The sequence below is a fragment of the Eubalaena glacialis genome, chromosome 1 (genome assembly GCF_028564815.1).
Source record: "Eubalaena glacialis isolate mEubGla1 chromosome 1, mEubGla1.1.hap2.+ XY, whole genome shotgun sequence".
NCBI classification, from domain to species: Eukaryota; Metazoa; Chordata; class Mammalia; order Artiodactyla; family Balaenidae; genus Eubalaena; species Eubalaena glacialis.
This window is the reverse complement of record NC_083716.1, coordinates 109,423,927-109,448,245: the sequence shown is the minus strand read 5'-3', so window position 1 is coordinate 109,448,245 and position 24,319 is coordinate 109,423,927. Positions and strand designations below refer to the sequence as shown.

The window sequence follows — 24,319 nt, the reverse complement described above, 5'->3', positions numbered from 1 at the left end:
ACTGTGCAACATGACAGTAAGTGTCAGGTGTGCGGGGAGTCCAGATAGTGAATGTGAGGTGAGTCTGCGAGCTACAATGATGAGAGAAGGATGATTAGGTAAGGCAGGGTTTCGCTGGGATGATTAGAATATTGGCAGAAAAGAGCTGCAGGCAAATTTGTTAGGTTAAGTCAACATAATTTCTAAGCATTCTTGTTCATATGAACCAACCACTACTTTCATTACAGCCATCTGCCTCCTAGATGTAAAAAGAGTGACTTAATACAAGATTCCTTTATTCTTTCTCGTATGTCTATGGGTCAACAGCACAATTTTGTGGACCTCAACCAGCTTGGCTCAATGTCTGGTCTCTGGGTCAGCCAGATGGCTTTGTAAGTTGCTTTGCTCCACCTGGTCTCCTCCTCCAGCAAACTAGTCCAGGCTTCTTCTCATCATGATTTACGCTGGGAACCACCACATTTTCTTGGCCAAAGACAGTCCCAAGGCCAAGGCTGGAGTGGAACTGCAAAGCCACGCTGCAAAATGGGTGAGTAGAGAATCAGAGCCATTTTTATCAATCTACCACATCATCAGAGACCAGCTTGCCAGCTATCAAGTCAATGTAATTCCTTATTTGACCATGTCATCTAGCTAGAATTCAGCTGAGACCAAAAAGGTAAGCAAAAAAGTTCCTCTGGAGCCAGTTCTAAAAAGCACATCTGTCTGGTTGCCAAGCTTACAGATTAAATTAGAAGCTGCATAGTTACCAAAACCAGACTGGTCAGGGGCTGTGCAGTCTAGAACGTTAACAGTCCAGTTTGAAAGGAGCAAATTATATCTGGCATTTTCTGGCTAAATAAACATAGACTTCAGTTTAGAAAGATTCCCACCCAAAATGATTTAAATTTGGTATAATAGTGTTTCTGTATCTAGTCAAAAACTGGAAGAATATCCCCAGAGGACTTTTGCACCTGTAACAAAGGTATTATTGATTTATTAGCAGGTCTCACTGCAGATGTAGCTAGTTGCGCTTCCCGGTTTCTAATAAATGAGCCCTCTGTCTTTGTCCTTTTTCGAGGAAACCATGATGATGGGTCCCAGGAACTTGCCACGTTCCAGGAGGAGCCAAGGCAGGACAGCTTAACAGTGGGTTTCCTGTGCATCTCATGAAAAATAAATCTCTGCTCCAAGTGTCGGGAGACCGGCTTTTACCAAACCACAAACTCTCCCAAAGAACTGATCTATTCCCCGATTCGGTTAGTTAACTTTTGGGAAGAGAGGGCCTGACCCTGAGCCGAGCCGAGCCGAGCCCCGCCCCGCCCCGCCCCGCCCCCATCACTTGGTCTCACGCCTCCGCGTCCCCCAACACACCCCGGTCTCCCGGCCTCACTCTAGTCCCGCCCCTTGCCCCTTGCCCTCTTGGAGCACCTTTCCCTAGGGGCTCTTAGGGACACCGCTTAAAATGCAGCTTCACATGCGCTAACCGCGCGTGGGAATTCACGGTACAAGGTACTTCGGCTTTGATCATTTGGTTGCCCAACAATACGTGGCAAAACGCTGCCTCCTAAACCTTCTCCCTTTGGCCCGCCCCGCCGCCCTCCGCCAACCAGGACTTGGAAAACAGACCGGAACACAACCGGAAAGCGAGCCGGGGGCGGAGCCTTTGCCGCGCCGCAGTGCGCGCGCGCGCGCGGCTTCTCTTGCGTCACTCTGCCGCTCCCAGGTTCTTCTCGGCCGTGCCCCTTGGTCCTGGTGGCAGCGGTGGGAGCTGGAGGTCGTCCGGGACAGGTTCCCCTGGGCGCCCCCCCATGGAGGAAGAGGTGCGCAAGGCTGCAGCCCCGGATGCTCGCACTTCCCACTGGACGGCGACGAAGGCGGTGGCCGCGCGTGCTCTGGAGGGGGTGGCTCGTGCGGCCTGTATGGGGGTGTGAGCGGAGGTGACCGGGGCCGGATAGTGGAGGGCAAGCCGCGCGCGCGGCGGGCCGGCCAGCGGCGGTGAGGTCGCCACTTTCTTCCTTTCAGGCAAGCGCGAAGGGGCTGGGGGCAAGCCTGCCCATCTTGGGTCCGGAAGGACTCTTCAGGGGCGCCTTTCTTCTCCCTGGGGACCCCGAGCCGCGCGTGGTCTGAGATGGGGTTTCCCGCGTAACCTAAATCGAGGAATACCACCGTGCGTTGGATTGCCAGTAAATCACACGGAAACCGGCCTGGCCCTGTCGGGGGCGCGTGTTCATTAAGATAGTTTCCTATTGTGAGTTAGAAGATTGTTTCAGCTACTGCGGAGATATTAACTGACAGTTGAACAAGCCTTAGATGTCGCTGTGACGGTTTGAACATGGCTTGTTTAATTTCCTAACTTTTATAAACTCAGAGATTCCTCTCTCCCTCTCCATACAACTGAACAAAACTCAGTATACCTTTGGTTTTGTGTTTGTCTCTTGAATCTCTTTACTAGATTTTTCATTTCATTTACTATAGACTGTGCTTTAGTTCTGTTTCTAGAAATTCTCTATGTACCATGAGTCCAGTTAGTACTTTTATTTTTTGTTAAAGTACTATCAATGAATGTGAGGGAATAGAGATCTTTGTTTCATACCAGTAAGCTGTCTGTTGAAGCAGTATGTTATGATCGGTTGAGTTGGTTTTATGTTAGTTGGTAAGTAAAACGAGTATGGAGGGTAGTAGTCAAATTTTTAAAAATATTCAGTAACTATTCATTCCTTTTGCCTATTTCTGTATTTTCTTCGTTCCAGGCTGGAGCTACTCTGCCAGGGCTTAGAACTTTAAATGAGAATAAAGGGTATTATTTACGAGGAAATGAGAGTGAATAAGTCATCTCTAACCTCTTCCAGCCTTGTTTTCATAAGAGAGACCATATTAAACGTACATGTAAGTTAAAGTTTTAATTTATAACTAATGTTGGAAATAGGGTTGGAAATTTAGGTTCTGTAGTATTTATAACTACTACTTTTAGAAATAATTAGCCAAATGAGAGGTTGGAAAAAATTAAAGCAGTGAAAACCAAGTAGAAGTAAAGACTGAGAACTCTTAAGGTTTTATTATGATGTGGGCAGTCTATATAGAAGTTGAGTCCAGTGGACACTTAGGTTCCATTTCAGGCTGTTTAACTTTCTGTATGATCCTCCACATGTGATTTAACCTCAGAGAGGTTTGGTTTCTTTACCTGCAAGGTGGGGGTAATGATACCTTTTTCTCATTATTGTGTGGATTAGAATTAATGTGTATCAGTCACCAGGAGCAGTGCCTCTGTAGGCATTCAATAAGTGGTAGCTATTACTATTAGGGAGACATAATAATAAAAAACAATTACACTACTTTCAGGATATTTCTATTGTATAAAAATACTCTGCTGTGGTGTCCCACCTGCCCTGGTTCAGTTAGTGTTCAGTCACTGCCTTCCAATATTGTGTCCTTATTTACCAACAGAAGGTAAACTCCATGAGGGCAGGGTTTTGGTCTGTTGTATTCACTGCTGTATCCCTGTTCCTAGAACATGGTGTGTATTCATGTAAATATTTGTTGATTGAGTAAATGAGATAAGCATACCACTTGTCCATAGGGGGATATGAGTCATGTACATTAGTAATCATAATAAGGGCTAGAAAAGTGTCCAAAGAGAGGTTCAGATTAAAGGCTAGGGAATTCAGAAAAGATTGGCTTATGGAATTCAAGCAGGGCTTCATTGTGGAGGTGCTTTTTTGAAGCAGGTCCTTAAAGATGAAAGGGATAATGTAATAAAGTTATAGAGTGAAAGGAATAGGTAAGAATGGCAGCAGTATGTTGGCTTAGGGTGGAACCAGGGTATGTGAAATACAGTATCGGGAAGTTAAGATTTAAAAGACAGGTTTGCAACAAATGGTGAAAGGTCTTAGTTACTGGCTTACAAAATTTGGAATTCTTTCTGTAAATAGTTGGGTAGCCATTCTAAGTTTGTAAGCAGGAGAGTGTGATGACAGAGATGTGTTTTATAGAGCAGTGTGGTAGCATGATGTTTTTAAACTGGATTAAGGTCAGAAGAGACATGGAGATGCCAGGCCATATTTCAAAGGTAGAATCCATCTGGCACCCTTGGCCCTTGTATGCAGTTTGGGTGATGAAAATGGTGAAGCTGCAGTCAGAACATAAGGAGGAGCAGATCGGGTGTGAAGACAGTGACCTACACTGAGAGCCTGGTTTGAGCTGCCCCTTGCTTGTGTTCCAGCTCGGGGACTAAAAGGAGACTCCAGTGGGAAAGGCAAAAGGCTGAGGAGAGCTGGATTCTAGTCCTGGGTCTTCTACCCACCAGCTGCATGAGAAGTTACTTAACATCTCTGTGCCTGTTTTCTCATCATGAGGCTCTTATCACATTTCTTTTCAAGCTTTTTCGAAAATGAAATGTCAGGAGTGCTGTGACAAGTTTAAAGCTGTAAATGTACTTCAGTTGGTATAATTTTTAAAGTTAGCTAACTTTGGTGATTGATGATAAGTCATTTTGCAAAGCAAAATTTTTTTTTTTTCGGGTTTTTTTTTTTTTTTTTTGCCGTGCTGTGTGGCTTGTGGGATCTTTCCCCTGCCAGGGATTGAACACAGGGCCATGGCAGGGAGAGCACCAAGTCCTAACCACTGGACCACCAGGGAACTTTGTTTTGGAACTCTAACTCCCAAAACAAATCTTAATTTAGGCTTTTTGTATAGGTGTTAGAATGCTAGTCCCTGTTTTCCTGTTCCTTAAATTATGTTCTCCACGTTTTAGAAGGAGGTAGACCAATTTCATAATTATTTTCTTTGAGCTATATTAATTTCATTTTTGACATAATCGCATTTAATGGAATTTAACAGTATAAGTATTCGTAGATATCGATGAAATCAGTTGTGAAAACTAAGTGTGTTAAAGTTTAGAAAGAACAAGCTGAAAATTCTAAAAGTCTGAGTGTGTTTAAAATTTGAATAGTTTATTTTCAGAATTCTCCCTTAGCTGTGGAATTTTTAAGGACAGGAACTTCTGGTCATCTTTATAACTCCAATGCCTGGCACATCGTAGCTACTCATGTATGTTTCTTGAACAGATGGCCACATATAAATAAACAGTAACAGCCAAGGGTAGGGGAGTGGGACCTTCCACCTGAGTCCCTTTAAGAGGTAACATGGTCAGGTTACCACCTGGAGCTCGTCATATCTGGTTTGGGAACCTAGATGAAGTGAAACTTAGCAAGTTTTCTTTTTTAGCTGTCTTTAAACCTGGCCCTGCCTCATAGCTAATCCTTAAGAAATAAAAAATAATGTCTGTTTCAGGCTGTCCTGGCTGTGATTGACCTTCAGTTACACAGAGTAGGAATAGAACATTACCAGGTCAGCGAATAGTGAAGCAACTGTTCCTTTCAGGACATTCACACTGATGTCCTATTTTCTTTCCTTTTTTTTTTTTTTTTTTAATTGAACAAAAAGTAATATCTTTATATATACTATTAATAGATCTCTAAATACAATATGGTTTTTAAAATGAAATTATGTATATATAGTTGTATTCATAAAGTACACTAATCAAAAGCTATGCAACAATATTAACAGCAAATCCAAATACAAATGAAGATAGTCCTCAGAATTTCATGTTTCACCGAGCATCAAAAACCACCCATCTTTTAGTCCTTTTCTTGTACATTATTCTGTATCCACATTCTCTGCCTCAGACTGGATCCCGTAATTTTATTTCATTTTCTGTGTGACATTCTCCACAGGTATATATCATTGGCTGCTGCTTTGGGGGTTGAACGTCCTTCTTGGTGTCCATTGTCCCCACGTAGCACGGAGGAACTTCTCTGCACTTCCAAGCAGATTCCGACTTGCCGTTGTGTCCACGGATGTCCTGTTTTCAACCTGTAAGTGAAATGAGATGATTCATATACTTAGTTTAGTGGCTGAAGGCTGCTTTATAACCTGATGGCATGTAACTTTTATGTTACTTGGCACCCTTCCCCACCCATATACACATCATTGTAGTTCAGTAAGTGAACGAACAAGCACAACAAATAACCTTGATTCTAGAAAAGCTTATAAATCGTATTTGCCACTATAAATGAGTGCCTTTTGTGGAGAAACCATCACAAAGAACCAGTCATTGTCTTTAAGAAACTTAGAATTTATCTTTGAACATAGAACAGTAATTAAGAAATAAATTTTATGAAGCTGTCTGTAAATAAAATAAGTGCAAAGGAGAGAAAATGCCTGTGGGCTCTAGCTACTGGAGAAGTCTTTGTAGCATAGCTTGAAGTGTGACCTGGCCTGGAGTGAAGAGCAGCCTCTAAGTAGTGGAAAGGAGGATGGGAGGGCTGTAGTGTGGCTGGGCGCTGATGACTTGTCTCAAGGGAGCCATGATCCTGTGTTGGAAGGTGAAGTGAGCACGAGGGGTAGAGCTCTCCAAAGCCACATGCATAATAAATGATTGACCCAACTGGTCAAAAAAGGCCTTCTCTCTACTTTTGTGTGTTTGAAATTTTCCACAATAAGTCAATAACAATAAAAAAAAAACAGGGAAAAAGATTTTAAATAGCATCATGTGACTTTATGTAACAAGTGGAGAAAATTTATATGTAGACATAGTAAAGTTAAGAATAGTGAACTTACAGTGATCTTTGGATAAAATGAGTAAGATTCCATTAAACATTAAACATATTGGTTTAATCACCTCTTCACTTTGTTGGTTGGGGGTAGGGTGCGGATTCCCTCCCTATGACACTTGACACTGGGCATGTGAGAGCAGTTTATTAGTCACTTTTACTCATCTAGGAGGAGGACACCGCATACCACACAGGGCCACACGGGGGCTGCAGAGAAAGAACCAGGGACTGTGGAGGCAGGCTTTGTAGTGCAAGAGGTTGAGAGGCCCCTTGGCTCCTGCAGGAGGATGTGATTGGCTTGTTTTAATAATTCTGCAGTCTGTCAAGGCAGTGAAGCCCACTACTCAAGGATAAGCAGGAACTGTGCCTGGTCCCCATGGTAAGTAGAGTTGTTTGGCTTCGGGACCTAGCCATGAAAGCAGAGTGGGGGAGGGCAGGAACTTGTGGTCAGGTCATCCCAGTTTTTACCAGGCACATCCCAGTTTTACTGTCGAGGCAGCACAATATATTGGGTCTTAATTTTAGACCTTACACCATATGTATGTAACTTGCATTTAGTGAAATTTAACATTAAGTGTTAGTAAATATTAGTAAATTAGTAGTTACACATTTGGCATTTCAAGGTCAGGTTTATATAATTAAAGTCTGAATTTGTATTTGTGAGGCTATCATTATACTGGGATTGGAATTACAGATAAACCTGACTTGTTTCTGGGTATCATCCTTGCAGATAACAAAGTTCCATCTTATTGATTCCAGAACATTCAGACTATAATTTGGCTTGTTCTGTTCAGACCTTCAAAAGGGAGATTTTTGAAGATTTAAGTAGTTACTTCCTCAGTAGAACTTGTATGATAATTATGAACATTGTTCCATGAACATAACGGTTAAAGGAGGCGGGTTCGTTAAAGTTAGGTGACTCTTGCTCATTAGAAGGATATACCTGCCAAGTGGGCTGAAGTGTTTGGTAGCCAGGTTTCTTTACTCCCATTTTCCAGCCGTTATTACTATTATCTTTGCATGTTCACTTGTATGTGGTACTATCACTTCCCAGTATACTTTGACAACTTTTTACAGTTCTTCAGTTTATAGTCTATAAAATAGTGGTTACATTTTAGGATGCTGATATGAGTGATGCAGTGGTTTTCTATCTACTAATGACCACTCATGAATAGCCAACTTTATTTTTTAGGACCAATTATATGATTCCAAACATGTATTGAGACATACTTTGAGACTGCCAGATAGCTGAGTACACAGGATAAAAAGAGGTGACTCTTGTGCAGGAGCCCAGGAGCTGGCATTCTGCTGAGGGTGACTGGGCCATAAACATGGATAAACCAGTTGTTTAGGGTGTGGTGGGAACCTGTAAGCACTTACTTTTGTTATAATTTTTTTTTTCTTTTGGTGATAGAGCAGTTTAATTATAGATTTGAAATTTATCTTTCATTTTTGTACTTTTATTTATTGATAAGAAGTAGAAGTAAAGGAATTGATTCAAACTAAGCCACCAGATTTGAAAAACTATAGCATATTTGCAGAGAGCTTTATTCCTTTGTGTTTAAGTATATTGTCAAATCTTTGGTATTCAATTACAGTAAGTACCGTTTTTAAGATGTTTTTTCATACCTGGAAGTTTAGTGTCAAAAGTTTTGTTTGTTTTGAGGTATAATTAACCTGTAACACTATGTTAGTTCTGAGTGTACAACATAGTGATTTGATATTTCTATATGTTACAAAAATGATCACCATAATAAGCCTAGTTACCATCTATCACCATGCAAAGATATTACATTGTTATTGACTATATTCCCCATACTGTACATTTCATCCCGGTGATTCATTTATTTTGTAACTGGAAGTTTGTACCTCTTAATCTCCCTCACCTATTTCTCTTATCCCCCAACCCCCTGTTAAAATCTGTCGCTTGTCTGTCTCCCCATTGAAGTCTAAAAGCTATTACCATTTTATCCAGAGAGCTTATCATAATGCTTAGTGCACATAGCATATGTTCAGTAAAAACTGTTTGAGTGGATGGATAAAGTAGTTGAGGGGCTAGGTAGATAGGAAGTTAAGTTCCTTTTATTAAAAGCCTGAGTCCCATAACCTGAAGAATGGAAAAATTTGGCTACTTAGTGAGGGTTAATGACTAAGGATCCTGACTGAGTTGCAGATTAGTTCTGGGATTCAGTTGTTAAATTGTGGGACTAAAAATCTCAGGACATACCAGAAAGTTGGACTGGCAGTTAGTTATAACCAATCATAAATCTTGCAGCTGAATAAATGTTTTCTCCTCCACTTTCTGCACTTTGCTTTAGTTTGTTTGTCAGCAGAGTTCTGAGTTTTGGCTATTTGGAAAAAAATTGCAGTCTTTGGTATGCCACTGCATCCTTTCTGGCCTTATGACTCGAGTCCTCTAGGTCCCATGGCCCTCATGTTCTCTAAAAAGTCCACCAGTACTACACATATACACCCTGGCAAACATCTGTCTGTTAGAATCACCATCCTCTGCTCACAAAATAATGTGACATCTGCCTTCTCCTTACACACCCCCAAATAGGCTAAATAAGAAATAAATTACCATATGCTTATGTCTACATAGATTTCTAAGAAGAAAATATATGAGTGAGAAAAGTTTTTGTTTCTCTATAGATTATTCAAAAAGGATACATTTGTGAAATTGGTAAATGTATTTATAGACTAGATTTGTATATTTTTATGCCTGATTTTCATTCTGTAGAAGTTTTTTTTTTTCTTTTTTGGTGAAACTAACTTTTTAAACGTTTATTTATTTATTTATTTAATTTACTTTTGGCCACACTGCGTGGCATGCAGGATCTTACTTCCCTGACCAGGGATTGAACCTGTACCCCCTGCAGTGGGAGCACAGAGTCATAACCACTGGACTGGCAGGGAAGTCCCTAGAAGGTTTTGTCTTACCAGCAAAGTTTTGTTACTATGGACTATCCGCTAAGACTGGAAACATTTTAAAAATACGAAACCAGAGTTTATAAAATCAATTTAAATGTGGTTTTATTTTTAATTTTTTCCCCAGTTTTATTGTTATAGCTGATATGTAACACTGTATTAGTTTAAGGTGTACCACATAATGTATATATTACAAAATGATTACCACATTAAGTTTAGTTAACATTCATTACCACAGAAGAGTTACACATTTTTTTTCTTGTGATGAGAACTTTTAAGATCTACTGTCTTAGCCACATTCGAATATACAATACTGTATTATTAACTATGTTACCATGCTGTACATTACATCCCCATGACTTATTTATCTTGTAACTGGAAGGTTGTACCTTTTGACCACCTTCACTCCTACCCCCTAACCCCTAACTCTGGGAGCTCTCTGTTTCTGTTAGTTCAGTTTTTGTTTTTTTTTTTGGTCACGCCACATGGCATGTAGGATCTTAATTCCCCAACCAAGGATCGAACCCTCTCCCCCTGCAGTGGAAGTTTGGAGTCTTAACCACTGGACCACTAGGGAAGTCCCTATGAGTTCAGTTTTTAAGTATGGTTTTATATCAAGATCCCATCTTTCGCCATAATTGGAAGAAATATAATTAGATTAGCGCTAAATACAAATGGTAAATATATTGATGTTATTAATAGTACTAATAGAAATGTTATTATTTTATGAAAAGAGAAAGAGTAAAATTTTGAATTGTATATGGTCATGCATCCTGTCATTCTGGGAAAAACCTCATTTTCTTTTGCATCATTTAGATTTGAAGACTGCATCATCCTGCCTCCAGCACCAGCAGTTTCTCTGTTCTTGATCAATGTGATTCACAGGAACTTTTAAAGTAACAAACGAAATGAGCCAGGGCCGTGGAAAATATGACTTTTATATTGGTCTGGGACTGGCTATGAGCTCCAGCATTTTCATTGGAGGGAGTTTCATTTTGAAAAAAAAAGGCCTTCTGCGACTTGCCAGAAAAGGCTCCATGAGAGCAGGTAGGTTATTTATGCCCTATGTGACTTTGGAATGACATCAGTGTGTGCTTATGTACTTGGGTTCTTTGACTGTAGAAGACCATATCTTCATTCCTAGTGACTATATTTAAAACTTTGAACTGTGCAAGAGTTGTAAATGTTTATAGAGAATCATTTTTGTAATGAGCAAAATAAAAAGTAAGAAGATGTCAAAATAAGTTAACTACTCACTCTTCCAGTTATTATCAAAGTGGGAGTAGGGACCAATGCCCAATTAGCATCCAGCCTTTTCTTTAAATTTTGATATGACTGCAGAGAAGGAAGTGAGTGTATGTGGACAGAATCAGAATCTTATTGAAGGCTAGGATCTTTTGTCTATGATAGTAAAAGTTTGACTTTTCCTTAGACATTTTTTCTGATGATCTCCAATTGGCAGGAAGGAAAGAGAGGGCTTCCTAAGGTTGAAGTGTACTCAGTTGAGTGAAATTCTGTTGGGTGGTGTAGGTTGATCCCCAAAAATTACTGACAAGTCACGAGACCCTGGGGGCTGCCCAGCGTGATTGAACCCCCCTGACTTCGTCTGGTGCATCATGACAGCTCCCAGAATTATTTTGCGTTCTGGTCATGTTCTGTCATTCAGCCTCTGCCCCAGTTCTGACCTCATAGGAAAACCTGCTTTGGCAGTAAAAAATATTACCTTCTTCTTTTCTGTGCCATCTCTATGGCCAAACCTAATTAAACTCTCTTAAAACAATGGCCTCTATTAGATTTCGTGCAGAGAGGAGAAAGTGTTGGCATATGCTGCTTGAACAAGTGTATCCTCATTCCTAAGGCAGGTACTCATTGTCCATGTGGATACGCTTGTCAAGGGGTTCATTCGCATTGGCTTTTTCTTTTGAACAATGGCTTAAGTACTGATTGCTTTCGGATTTTATTAGTTTAGACTGGAGGAAAGTCAAGTAAAAAGGGAGGATGAGCATCCTGGAAGCCCCACACTGTGAGCAGTGCTCAGACTGTTTATGTCTGGTGAATATAGGACCCATTTCTCCAAGGTTACTACCTCATAAGTGGGGCTAACCCACACCTAAGTGGCTTGTCCACTATCTAATTCATTTGAAGTTGGGCTACTTCTTATTGGTTCAGTTTCCTTATTTATTGAAACTGAGTTCACAAAACAAAAGAATGAAGTATGAACTGAATATATGTCATTCATATTCACATGATCCTCACATCCCCTTTTCTAAGATAATCATAAAAATATTATCTAAGAAATCCCCTATGTAATCATGATGAAACCTTTATTCAATGTAGTAATAATTAGCAAATGATATTTTAAAATCTGTCATTACTAATAGTTGTCATAAATTTATTAAAGTCTGGTACTCTTCCAAAGAGGTGAAATATGTTTTCATTCACAGGTCAAGGTGGCCATGCATATCTTAAAGAATGGTTGTGGTGGGCTGGACTGCTATCAAGTATGTATAGAGGACATTTCAAGAAAATATTATAGCTGTATATTGAAATATTTGCATATACTATCACAGCCTCATATTACCAGCAGTTTTTAAACTTTAAATAAATTGTTTTTATAAATGAACAAAACACAAAATATGTAAAATTTAAGCCTTTAAAAGTCATTTCGCAGTTTAATAGCTTATTTAATTTGAATGAGAAGACTTTTACTTGATTAAAACATGTCTGATATATATATATGTATTTTTTAAAATTATGCTCAGTTTAAGAAGGTAATTTTGAAAGTGAAAGATCATAGAACACATGCTGTTTTTAATTCCTGTCCCTCCATTAATTTTCATTCCAAATTGGAAATGAGATATGCATTTGGTAAGACTGTCCATGCTTATTTTGATGATTACCTTTTAAAGGGTACATGGAAAAAGTGATCCTTAAGACACTAAGCCTTCAAAGTATTCAGGATTAAATTATGTAAATTTTTTTCTAAGTTTAAGGGCAGTTGAAATAACAAAGAGACTGATTTGACTATTCATTCAGCAAATATTTCTTGATCATTTTTTTGTATTCCAGGTGTTCTAGGTGCTGGAGATATAGCAAACAATACACAAACAAAAAAATTCTTAACCACATGAGACTTTACATTCTAGGTGGACAATAAAATAAACAAGATAAAATGTGTATTAGTGATACATGTTAACACTTGCTAGGAGAAAAGTAGGGAAGGGATGTAATAAAATGAAGGATGGATAGGTTTAGATTTTAGTTAGGGGGCCAGGGCAGCCCTCGATGAAAAGATAATACTTGAGTAAAAGACATAAAGGAATTGAGGAAGCTGGCCATATGGATATTTGGGGGAAGAACATTTTAAGCAGGAAGAAGTAATAGTTATGAAGGCCACGAGGCAGGACCATGCCTGGCCTATTAAAGCGTGGTAGGCAGAATCCAAGATAGCCCACAAAGATTCTCATCCCCTGGTAGTCACACCTTTGTATGATCCCCTCTCACATTGAATTAGTGCTGACCTGGTGTGATCAAAGAATGCAATGGAATTGATGATGTGACTGAGTCATCAGAGGCTTTAAGGTTTTGCCTTGATGATTGTATTGGTCATTCTGAAGCCAGCTGCTGTGCTGGAGGACAGTCAGGCAGCCTGAGGAGAGGTCCCCAGGCTATACCCAGTTACTGACTTACCCAGTTACTGACTTACCAGTCATGTGAGTAAGTTATCTTGGAAGTGGGTCCTCCAGATTCTAGCAAGGTACAGGTTGCAGATTGTATCTTGACTGCAACCTCTTGGAAAACCCTGAGTGAGAAGTACCTACTGATCAACAGAAACTATGAGAAACCGTTAAGTCTTGACCAACAGAAAACATGGCTTTTGTTGTTTTAAGCTGCCAGTTTTGGAGGTGCTTTGTTATACAGTACTGGATTACTAAAACCTCAGGAAACATTAAAGAGGCAAGAATAGTAAGGGAGTGGATGTGCAGGGAAGCAGTAGGGGTAAGTTTAGAGAAGTACGAAGGGCCTAGATCATGTGGGGCTTTGTAGGTTATAGAAAGGACTTTGACTTTTATGTTTGATGGGGAGTCATTGGAGGCTTGAGTGAAGAGGTAACCTGATCCGACTCAGGTTTTAATAGGAACTCTCAGGCTGCTGTGTTGAGGCACAGACTGCATAGGTGCAAAAGCAGAGAAACCAGGTAAGAAGCTATTGAAATAATTAGGTAAGAGGTTGTGATGGCATGGACCCAGAGTAGTAGCAGTGAGTATGGTGAGAAGTGATAGAATTCTGGATGTGCTTTGAAGATAAAACTAATAAGATTTGCTGAAAATAAGTTAAAAGTCTGGACAGGATATAAAAAAGCATCCTCTTAAAAGCATTGAAGAGCTAACATGTTAGTGAAGAATTAGCTAGCCAAGATCAGGGAAAAGCATAGAGCTCAGGATAAGCTGGAGATACTTCTGCCCTAGAGATAATCGCAGACTCCAGAGCAGGCAGCTGAAAGAGAGAACTTGTGACCTGGACTAATAAGGGTCAGTTAGGTGATGCCACTTGGGGAGTCTGGGTGGTGGATATATAGCTGTCATTTATATTTTATTCTGTTTTTCTGAATATTTGAAGTGTTGCATTATTAATCTTTCAACTTTTGAAAAGAAAATCTTTTAAAATGGGTGGTATATTTAAATCCAGATATATCAATAACTACTGTACACGAAATGCCCCAGTTAAAAAGCAAAGACTATTCTACTGGAATTATAAAAACAAATAACAGACAAAAACAACTACATGCCTTTTACAAGGTACACTGTAAAACATGAGATATAGAATGGCTGAAAGAGAAGGATGGGAAAACATGCCTGAAAAAAGTTGAGATTTCTGTTATGATATTAGAAAAAATATAATTCAAAGCAAAAAACAATACTAGAGAAAGAGGATCATTTCTTAAGACAAAGGGTTCAACTCAGGAAGTTTAACAGTTCTAACTTTATTTAATAATATGGCCTTATATACAAAGCAGCAGTTGACAGAATAGCAAGGAGAAATAGACAAATCCAGAATCATATAGTGAGATTTTAATGTAACACTCTGAGCAGTTGATGGGGAAAGCAAAGTAAAATCCTTAAGGTGACAGAAAATTTGAACAGCAGATTTAACACACTTAAGTCACTGAACTCAGCAACTTCAGATCTACATTCTTTTCAAGTGCATATGGAATACTGATGCAGATGGACTGTTTGCAGGACCATGAAGCCAGTCTTAAATTTTTCAAAGGATTTGATGAAGCATTTTCACAGATCATTATATTAGAAATAGTAACAAAAAGATATCGTGAAAAACACGTGTGGAAATTTAGAAATACGCTTTATGTAACCCATGGTTCGAAGAAGTCAGAATGGAAATTAGAAAATATTTCTTAAATATGTTTAATTTAGAAAATACTTCAATATGTTGATACAAAGTACAGAATATCATAACTTGTGGAATATAACTGAAGTAAATAGAGTAAAATTTATGGTTTCAAATAAATATAATTGAAAATAAGAAAGGTGAGGCATCTAGTTCAAGAAAATAGAAAAAGAATGGCAGAATAAACCCCAAAATGTAGAAGGAAGTAAAGAGAAAAGCTGAAATTATTTAAATAGAAAACAGGGCATTAAAGCAAACATTTGGGTCTATGATCAGAATAATGAACTTGATAAACCTTGAAACTGATCAAGAAAAGGAGAAGGTAGAATAGCTAGGTGATGTAATTAGGGTTTTATACGTATTAACAGGATGTTATGAAAAATTTATTCCAGTCGATAAACGTAGACAAAATATCTTGAAAAATAAAATTTATCAACACTCATGAGGAAATAGAAAACTGGAATACTCCTCTAACTTAACACAGTTGAATCTATAATTTTAAAACCTATGCATATGGGACTTCCCTGGTGGTCCAGTGGTAAAGAATCTGCCTTCCAATGCAGGGGACGCGGGTTTGATCCCTGGTCAGGGAACTAAGATCCCACATGCCACGGGGCAACTAAGCCTGTGCACCTCAACTACTGAGCCTGCACGCCTCAACTAGAGAGCCTGCGTGCCACGACTACAGAGCCCACATGCCACAGCTAGAGAGAAAACCTGCACGCCACAACTAGAGAGAAAGCCCACGCACCGCAACGAAAGATCCCGCATGCCACAACTAAGACCAAACGCAGCCAAAAAAAACCTTTGCATATACTAAACCTTGGGCCCAGATGGTTTCATTGGTAAATTTTTCAGTCATTTAAAGAAGAAATAATTGTAGTCTTGTAGAAATTTCCTATTAATAGAAAAAGGAGTATATATTCCTTCACTCTTCTTAAAAAAGCTAGCATAATTCTAATGCCAAAAGGACAGGATAAGAAAGGAAAAATAAAGTCTAGTCTCATTCACGAACATATATGTAAAAATTACAAACAAAATGATACAGCATGAACAAGTTAGATTTATTCTGTTGATGCAAAGTTAGTATAATATTGGAAAACCAATCACTGTAATTTACCATGTTAAATTGAAGGAGAAAAATTATTATTTCAGTAAAATTCAGCTATTCATGACTATAAAGAAACCACTTCAAATTAATAATTTAAGTGAATTTCCTTAATATGATATAGGATTTCTAAGACAAAAAAAAAGCCAAAACCAACAATTGCCCAGTAAACACAAAAATGGGGAAATATTGAAGACTTAACTTTTTGGAACTAGGAACAAGCAAATAACCTCTCATCACTTTTTCAATATTTTACTGGAATTTCTAACCAATGCAGAAAGTCAAGGGGAGAAAATAGGATTAGAAAGGAACATATAAACTGTTGTTATTTGCTGATTATATGATTGTGGGTATAAAAATTCCAAAGAACATACAGATGAGTTATAAAATTAAAATTTAGCAAGGTTGTTGGATACAAAGTTAGTATACAAAACTTAGCTGTATTTCTATATATCAGCAACAAACAATTAGAAAATGAAATGTTAAAATGTTACCATCTGCATATAATTTTAAGAAACAGGAATTAGTTATAAATCTAACAAAAGATGGTAAAGATTCCCACAGAGAAAATGAAAACACTACTGAGACGAATAGTAGAGGGATATGTCATTTTCATGGATTGAAAGATTCATCACTATAATATTTGTAATTGTAAAATTGTCATTTCTCTCCATGCTGATATATGGATTAATGCTATTCCATTTGAAACTAGGTTGTTAGATGGTACATGATAATTGATTTTAAATTTTGTGTGGAAATACAGAAGTCTAAGAAAAGCAAAGATACTCTTTAAGAAGAAAAGGTGAAAGGACTTGTTCTATTGGATATCAAGACTTAATGAAGTCACACTAATTAAGTCAGGGTGGTATTATGACAAGATAGATACATAAGCCAATAGAATAGGTCCGTGGGCAGTATATTTATGACAGAGGTGGTATTGAAATAGGGAAATGTACTTTTCAGTAAATATTGCTGTAACAATCCATCTGGAAAAGAAAATAGGGTTCCTACTTCACTCTGTATAAAGATCAACTCCAGGTGGTTCATAAGCTTAAACGTGAAAGCAGAACACTAAAGGATTTAGAAGATAAAGAATTTTGAGACAGATTTCTTGTACAAGTTGTATGAAGCACTAACCATAAAGGAAGATATTTTAAAATTTGACATTAAAATTAAGAACTTTTTAAAAAAAATAAATTTATTTATTTTTGGCTGCGTTGGGTCTTCGTTGCTGTGCGCAGGCTTTCTCTAGTTGCGGCGAGCGGGGGCCGCTCTTCATTGCGGTGCGCAGGCTTCTCGTGGTGGTGGCTTCTCTTGCAGAGCACAGGCTCTAGGCGAGTGGGCTTCAGTAGTTGTGGCACGTGGGCTCAGTAGTTGGGGTGCGCGAGCTCAGTAGTCAGGGTGCACGGGCTTAGTTGCTCCGTGGCATGGGGAATCTTCCTGGACCAGGGCTTTGAACCAGTGTCCCCTGCATTGGCAGGCGGATTTTTAACCACTGTGCCACCAGGGAAGCCCCAAGATCTTTTTTCTTTTTTTTTTTTAACATATTTATTTTATTATTTTATTTTTTGGCTGTGTTGGGTTTTTGTTGCGTGCGGGCTTTTCTCTGGTTTTGGTGAGCGGGGGCTACTCTTCGTTGCAGTGCGCGGGCTTCTCATCGTTGTGGCTTCTCTTGTTGGGGAGCATGGGCTTTAGGCGCGTGGGCTTCAGTAGTTGTGGTGCGTGGGCTTCAGTAGTTGTGGCGCATGGGCTTCAGTAGTTGTGGCACATGGGCTCTAGAGCGCAGGCTCAGTAGTTGTGGCGCACGGGCTTAGTTGCTTCACGGCATGTGGGATCTTCCCAGACCAGGGCTCGAACCCGTGTCCCCTCCTTTGGCAGGCGGATTCTTAACCACTGCGCCACCAGGGAAGCCCCCAAGAACTTTTTTGGTTAAAAGAGTTTAAGAGAATAAAAAAAGCAGGTCATGGTATAAAAAAAAAATGCTTTTAACCAACAAAAGATTTGTGTTCAAAATATATAAAGAATTACCTAGAATCGATAAGAGAAAACAAATAGCTTAATAGACAGGGGAAAAACTTGAACAGCTACTTCACTAAAAGATTTCACTTGGCCAATAAACATGAAAAGGGAAAATGCAAATTGAAAGCATAATAAAATAATCCCATTTCCCATTAACAGATTAGCAGACTTTAAAATCTGACAATACTAAATGTTGGGGAGAGTGAGAGACAAAGGATATTTGGCATAACCATTTTGAAAATAGTAGCCAAGAGTGATCGTTTTATGAGATCACATGTCCCTCTCCTGCCAAAATTCCCCAGTGGCTTTTCAGCTCAGTTAAAATCCATTGTGAGATTCTCCCTGGCTTCTCTCCCACTGGCTCGCTTTGCTGGAGCCACCCTGGCTTCCTTGCTGTTCAGACATGCCAGACATTGTCTTGAGTCAAAGTTCTGTACTTGCTCTTCTCCCTGCTTGGGATGTCTCTCCCCCTTCCCCATACCCATAGCTGCTGGTAAATCCCTCACTCCATATCAGATTGGTCAAAATTACCTATCAGAGCACCTTTGCCTGGCACCATGTCCTGCCTGTCACCAGCTCTCCATTCCTTTCCCTTGCTTTGTTTTCTTCATAGCACACTTAAATACTTGACGTACGTGTTTTGTCTGTTTTCCCCCACTAAAATGTAAGTCTTAGGAGGGCAGTATCTTTATTTTGCTCCCTGTTGTATTTCCTGATGCTAGAACAGCATCTGGCACATAGTAGGAACCTAAGAATACCTTTTGAACGTAAGAGTTGGGTTTTAAAAAAGAAAAGAGCTAGTGAAAAAGACTTGGGAGAAGTGTTTTCATATCAGTTTTAGCTGATTTGTGTTTGTTGTCATAGGATGTAAATATCTATTAAAATTTTTAATTTAAAAAACACCTATATAAACATAAATTAGATGTCTTCCATTGAAATTATAGATTTGTATTGTTTCTAATGGGTTTGAACTCTATTCTAATGTTGCTAATTTACAGGAGAACCCTTATGAATAGATGGGAGAAAATACAGAAATTACTAGATACGATTGAAATAGTATGTTAAAAAATAAATGTAAATAAAATGCAGGCATTTCCGTTTTGACTAGATATGTTCCTATCTGAGAGTTTTCTCTTGTTGTCTGTCTCCAAGTGGGAGCTGGCGAGGTGGCCAACTTTGCTGCGTATGCCTTTGCACCAGCCACCCTAGTGACTCCGTTAGGGGCACTCAGTGTCCTAGTGAGGTAAGGACCCTACTCGTCACACGTAGAAACAACAGCTAGGGTTTCAGTCTGTGAAGTTTTCAGTACCATCTAATGACACATGGTCAGCATAATTTACATTTAAGCAACGTGGAGAACTTTTTATGCTGCGTAGTAATTTGCTTTTGAAATGTTACCCTCTGTGCAGAGGCAAGCTATCAAGTTGTGGGAGAAGATGCTTTTATTCTTTGTGTTGCTTGTGTTCAAAGTCAGCACTAGTTCTACTTTAATTTCAGTTTTTTAAAATTCCAAGTTGCACTTGTTAAAATATTTATCATTTGATACATGTATACTTTGGTAGGTGGTGGTTGGTGATGAATAGATTTCTGTACCTTCTACAGAAAATCATTGATTGGGGCATGGTTGAAGACTGGCCCAGGATCCTTGTTTGGGAGGAGCAGTCCAAGACTTGTCCTGTTTCTGTTATTTTAATCATTAGCCCAAACAGCTAAGCCCATATTGAAGTCTGGATTTTGGCTACTATTCCCAAAGTTGGTTGGCTGATAGGTATTTTTATCTTTTTTTTTTTTTAAAGATAGTATTTATATAAGTCAATGTTGTATGCAAATTATATAATTTTCAAGATACTATATATTATACATAATATATAAAGATATAAGATGTTATGTATTATGTATAATAAAGATATATTATGGTACATGTCTTTTATCCTTAATTTTTGTATATTATGCCATTATTATATTTATAGGTTTATATTTTTTAAAGATTTTGATAAAACTAGTTATAAATTATTAAAACTTGATAATTTAATAGGCAAATTACATAGAATTAAATGAAAATGTACAAAGGATGCATCAACCAGTAGGGATAAATTAAAGTTGAGCAGATACTAAGCATTGGTTTGGACATAGATTCTTAAATAGAATATACATTTGTACCATAGCTCTGTTTATTATAAATTTCACATTGATGTACTACAGTAGAAAGATGGTAACTACACTGGTTTAGTGTATGATGAAACAGGTGGTTCCCAGAAACTTTCGTTTTGTGATTGAATTTGCATTTTCTTTACCTTGGCTGAAAGCCAGAATCTTTATAAGCTCACAGTGTTTTAGTTTGAGTTCAGTAATTTAAATTCTGAGTTGTGTTGATATTTAAAAATGAGAAAAGTAGCTGATTATTTTAATATTCTCCACCTTCTCCCCATTTTAGTGCCATTCTTTCTTCATACTTTCTAAATGAAAGACTTAACCTTCATGGAAAAATTGGATGTTTGCTAAGTATTCTGGGATCTACAGTTATGGTTATTCATGCTCCGAAAGAAGAGGAGATTGAGACTTTAAATGAAATGTCTCACAAGCTAGGAGATCCAGGTAAAAAAAAAAGTTTTATTAGTCTTACTGTATTTTACTTTTTAATGTAGTTTTTATTGAATCAAAATTTTATATGCATATGAAGAGGCCAGTTGTCCTACAAGGCTTATTAGGGAAATTGCAGTCATTTTCTTCCCCTGCCAGCCCCTCAGCCCTTGTTTCTTTTGTTCTTTAACTTGGTATCTCTAAATCAGGGGTTTTGCCCTGAGGGAACAAGCAGAGGTGTTGGTGCAACCTCAGAGTACTTCCCTTCTCTCCAGATTTTGACTGCTTTGATTCCTCTCATATTTCATCTTTGTCTCTCTGAGGAAATTAATGGTAGTTTTTATTGATGTGGGGGGGGATGGTAATTTATCTAATTTGAAGTTTCCCTCTAGACGGAATTAGAGGAGTAAAAAGATTAAATGACTGTTGTGTCTGTTTCCTCATCTTAAAATGCAGATGACAGTGTCTGTACTGCAGGGTAATTGTCAGAGTTTAATGAGTTAATCGGTGCAAATTGCTGAGACAAGTGCCTGGCCCATGGTGCTACACAATCATTACTATTATCATGCTGGGTTCAATTCTCCATATCCAACCTGAACCCTGACAGTTATTTTCAAGTTCTCTTACTGATTTGTTTTTTACCCCAGTGGTTGTCCCTAAATATTTTTAAAATTTACTCATTTTAGACAAATGTTTAGCATCTATAAATCGTTTGGCATTCAAGGTCATCTCATGATTTCTCTCCACTAGTTTCTGATTGTATCTGTCTTTGGAGTTAGAGCACCCCAGTGGGTGGGAAGTAGTACAATATTCTAGGACAGACAGCTGTGAATCAGCCTGATGCCGTTTTCTATAAGTTTGACCCTTTAACAACACAAGGGTTAGGAGCACCCGAGAAAACCCACTTATAGTCCATCCTCCATACCTGAGGTTCTGCATCGACAGATTCAGCCCTCGGATTGTGTAGTACTGCAGTATGAGAAAAAAAATCCACATATAATTGGATCCACGCAGCTCAGTCCCATGTTGATCAAGGGATATCTGTATAATTATGAGGCCTAAGATGCTGCTTTAAAAATGTTAAGTGTATAATAATTTGTGAATATGAAGCATAGTTTAATCTTCCAGTGTGTACTTCTAACTAAATTTTTATGAATGTGCTTTTGCTGGGTCAGCAAAAGAAAGCTGATTTTTATGTTAAGGGCACACCTTTCTCCTTCCTATTGAGGACTTAAATATTTGACTTTGCCTCCTCCAGGTTTTGTGGTCTTTGCAACACTTGTGGTCATTGTGTCCTTGATATTAATCTTTGTGGTTGGACCTCGCCATGGACAGACAAACATTCTTGTGTATATCACAATCTGCTCTGTTATTGGAGCGTTTTCAGTCTCCTGTGTTAAGGGCCTGGGCATTGCTATCAAAGAGCTGTTTGCTGGAAAGCCTGTGCTGCGACATCCCCTGGCCTGGATTCTGCTGCTGAGCCTTATAGTCTGTGTGAGCACACAGATTAATTACCTGAACAGGGCCCTGGACATATTCAACACTTCCATCGTGACTCCAATATATTACGTATTCTTTACAACATCAGTTTTAACTTGCTCAGCTATTCTTTTTAAGGAGTGGCAAGATATGCCTGTTGATGATGTCATCGGTACTCTGAGTGGCTTCTTTACAATCATTGTGGGAATATTCTTGTTGCATGCCTTTAAAGACGTCAGCTTTAGTCTCGCAAGTCTGCCTGTGTCTTTTCGGAAAGATGAAAAAGCAGTGAATGGCAGTCTCTGTAATATGTATGAAGTTCTTAATAATAGTGAAGAGAGCTTAACCTGTGGAATTGAACAACACACTGCTGAAAATATCTCCCGAAGAAATGGAAATCTGACAGCTTTTTAATAAGAAAGAGGTAATTAAAAGATTAATCTATAATTGTGTTATAAAGTGATTTTGAGTATCAGAATGTGTCTGAAAAAGCATTGTTCTCAAATAATGTTCTCTAGAGACAATCTTTTTTAAGGTTTCACTAATCTGGACCAAGAAATTACTTTTCTTATATTTAAATGATGGTAGCTCACTAAAATGACCTCAGTACATGGCCACTTTCTTTTAACATTGTATTATTATAGAGGTATTTTAAATTTTCCTTCACCAAAATCTAAATGCACTAATGACAGTTTTAAGTCTATAAAAATGCTTTATTTTTTCATTGGTGATGAAAGTCTGAAATGTATATTTGTCGTGCCCACTCTATCAATTCTTGACCATTTTAAGGCTTTTTGATTTAAAAAAACAAAATTAACTCAATACATTATCCTGTAATTTACCTTACCTGTAAAAATGACTCCCGTTTGATGAATTATTTTAATTTTGAAATGTTAATTTAAGAGACTCCTAAGTTATTAAATGAAGGAAACTCTTTTACAACAAAAACAGAAAAGGTAGGAAAATACCACACTGAAATACTTCTCAGGCTGTGAGTTGTCACCGTGAACATCTGATGGCCTTCCTAGATGGCACCTTGTTAAAACAGCGCACCCTTTGTCGGACTACAGCCTGGCTGGTTTTATTCTTCAGTTACTCTAATCCCTTGATGCCTGGAACCTTGATTACCATTTTACATCAGCTCTTGTACTTTTCCATATATTTTCATAAGGAGTTATATTGTCATTTAGCTCTTCTAACAACTCTGGGAAATGAAGTCAGAAGACTAGGGTAATTTCTTAAATTTAGCTCATATTGAAATAAAAAGACAAATTGAAACAAAGTTCTTTTCTAAGTCTGAATGCTCAGAATAAACAGGATGTTTGTAAAATATGGTTTGTTTGTACCACATACTTTGCTTTGTTTGGACCACTATATATTTTGGTTTTCAAAAAAATGTCCATGAAAAAAAAGTTTACAGAAAACTTCAAAAATATGCAAAAAAAGGTAGAGTACTATAATTAAGTCTATGCAGCTTCAAAACCTGTCACTGATTGATTGATTGGCCGCAAAAATACAACTAATTTGGGTCAGTATCTGGGTTGGGCTTGTTTGCATTCTGCTGCTCCTGCCCGAGGTCACACAGCTTGGCCCACTGTGTAAGTAGCCACCACAGGAGCCTCACTGCCCACTGGCTTTATCAGGGCAAAGTTAACAGTTTTCCAGTTTCATGAAATAAATTCCATTTTCCCAGTATCGTATCACTGACCCTCTAAGGAGCCTTTGTAGACATTTTTTTTCTAACAACTAACTAACTGCCTCTCTCCATGTAATTTTAACACCACAGATATCTCTATATTTGTTTATATACTGTATCTATATCTGTGCTTTGTATACAATAGATAAAAACCAATTTTCACTCCCTTGGGTGTGATATTGCCCTTAATGAGAATGCACAGGTTATTAGTAATAAATTCTTATTTAACATCTTACAGCACTTGAATTTTTTTTTTTTTTTAGCACTTGAAGTTTTTATTTGGTTATTGTCATAAAACTCAGTAGTGTAAATTATTTAAATTTACTCATTAAACTTAAGTTTTCATCATATTCTATACTTTCATTACAGGGTGAGCACAGCTGCTACCTCTTAATCTGCAGCAGAATGCTGGCCCCAGGGTTATTATTTCACATTACCAAAAGCAACATTTTTAGGTAACTTTGTAAAGAACAGTTCTGTTTTACGTAACTCAAGGTTAAACAGTACAACAGA

The 24,319-nt window shown here is 38.3% G+C and overlaps 1 protein-coding gene and 1 pseudogene across 5 annotated transcripts; one reads left to right on the top strand and one right to left on the bottom strand.

Moving 5' to 3' along the window:
• Nucleotides 1-1,684: 1,684 nt before the first annotated feature.
• NIPA2 (NIPA magnesium transporter 2) lies at nt 1,685-24,000 on the top strand. Of its 5 annotated transcripts, none has more exons than XM_061182982.1 (8): nt 1,685-1,799; nt 2,730-2,865; nt 5,712-5,852; nt 10,335-10,565; nt 11,963-12,019; nt 19,204-19,294; nt 20,486-20,646; nt 21,890-24,000. In XM_061182982.1, exons 4-8 carry the CDS (start codon nt 10,427-10,429, stop codon nt 22,522-22,524), a joined length of 1,083 nt encoding a protein of 360 aa, XP_061038965.1. In that variant the 5' UTR covers nt 1,685-1,799; nt 2,730-2,865; nt 5,712-5,852; nt 10,335-10,426; the 3' UTR covers nt 22,525-24,000. The 5 variants fall into 5 exon arrangements, with proteins under 5 accessions (XP_061038965.1, XP_061038963.1, XP_061038967.1 ...); XM_061182980.1 differs by having other exon boundaries at nt 1,685-1,974; XM_061182983.1 differs by lacking the exon at nt 1,685-1,799 and adding an exon at nt 2,138-2,227.
• LOC133086130 (DNA-directed RNA polymerases I, II, and III subunit RPABC4-like) lies at nt 5,588-5,844 on the bottom strand (annotated as a pseudogene).
• Nucleotides 24,001-24,319: the final 319 nt, after the last annotated feature.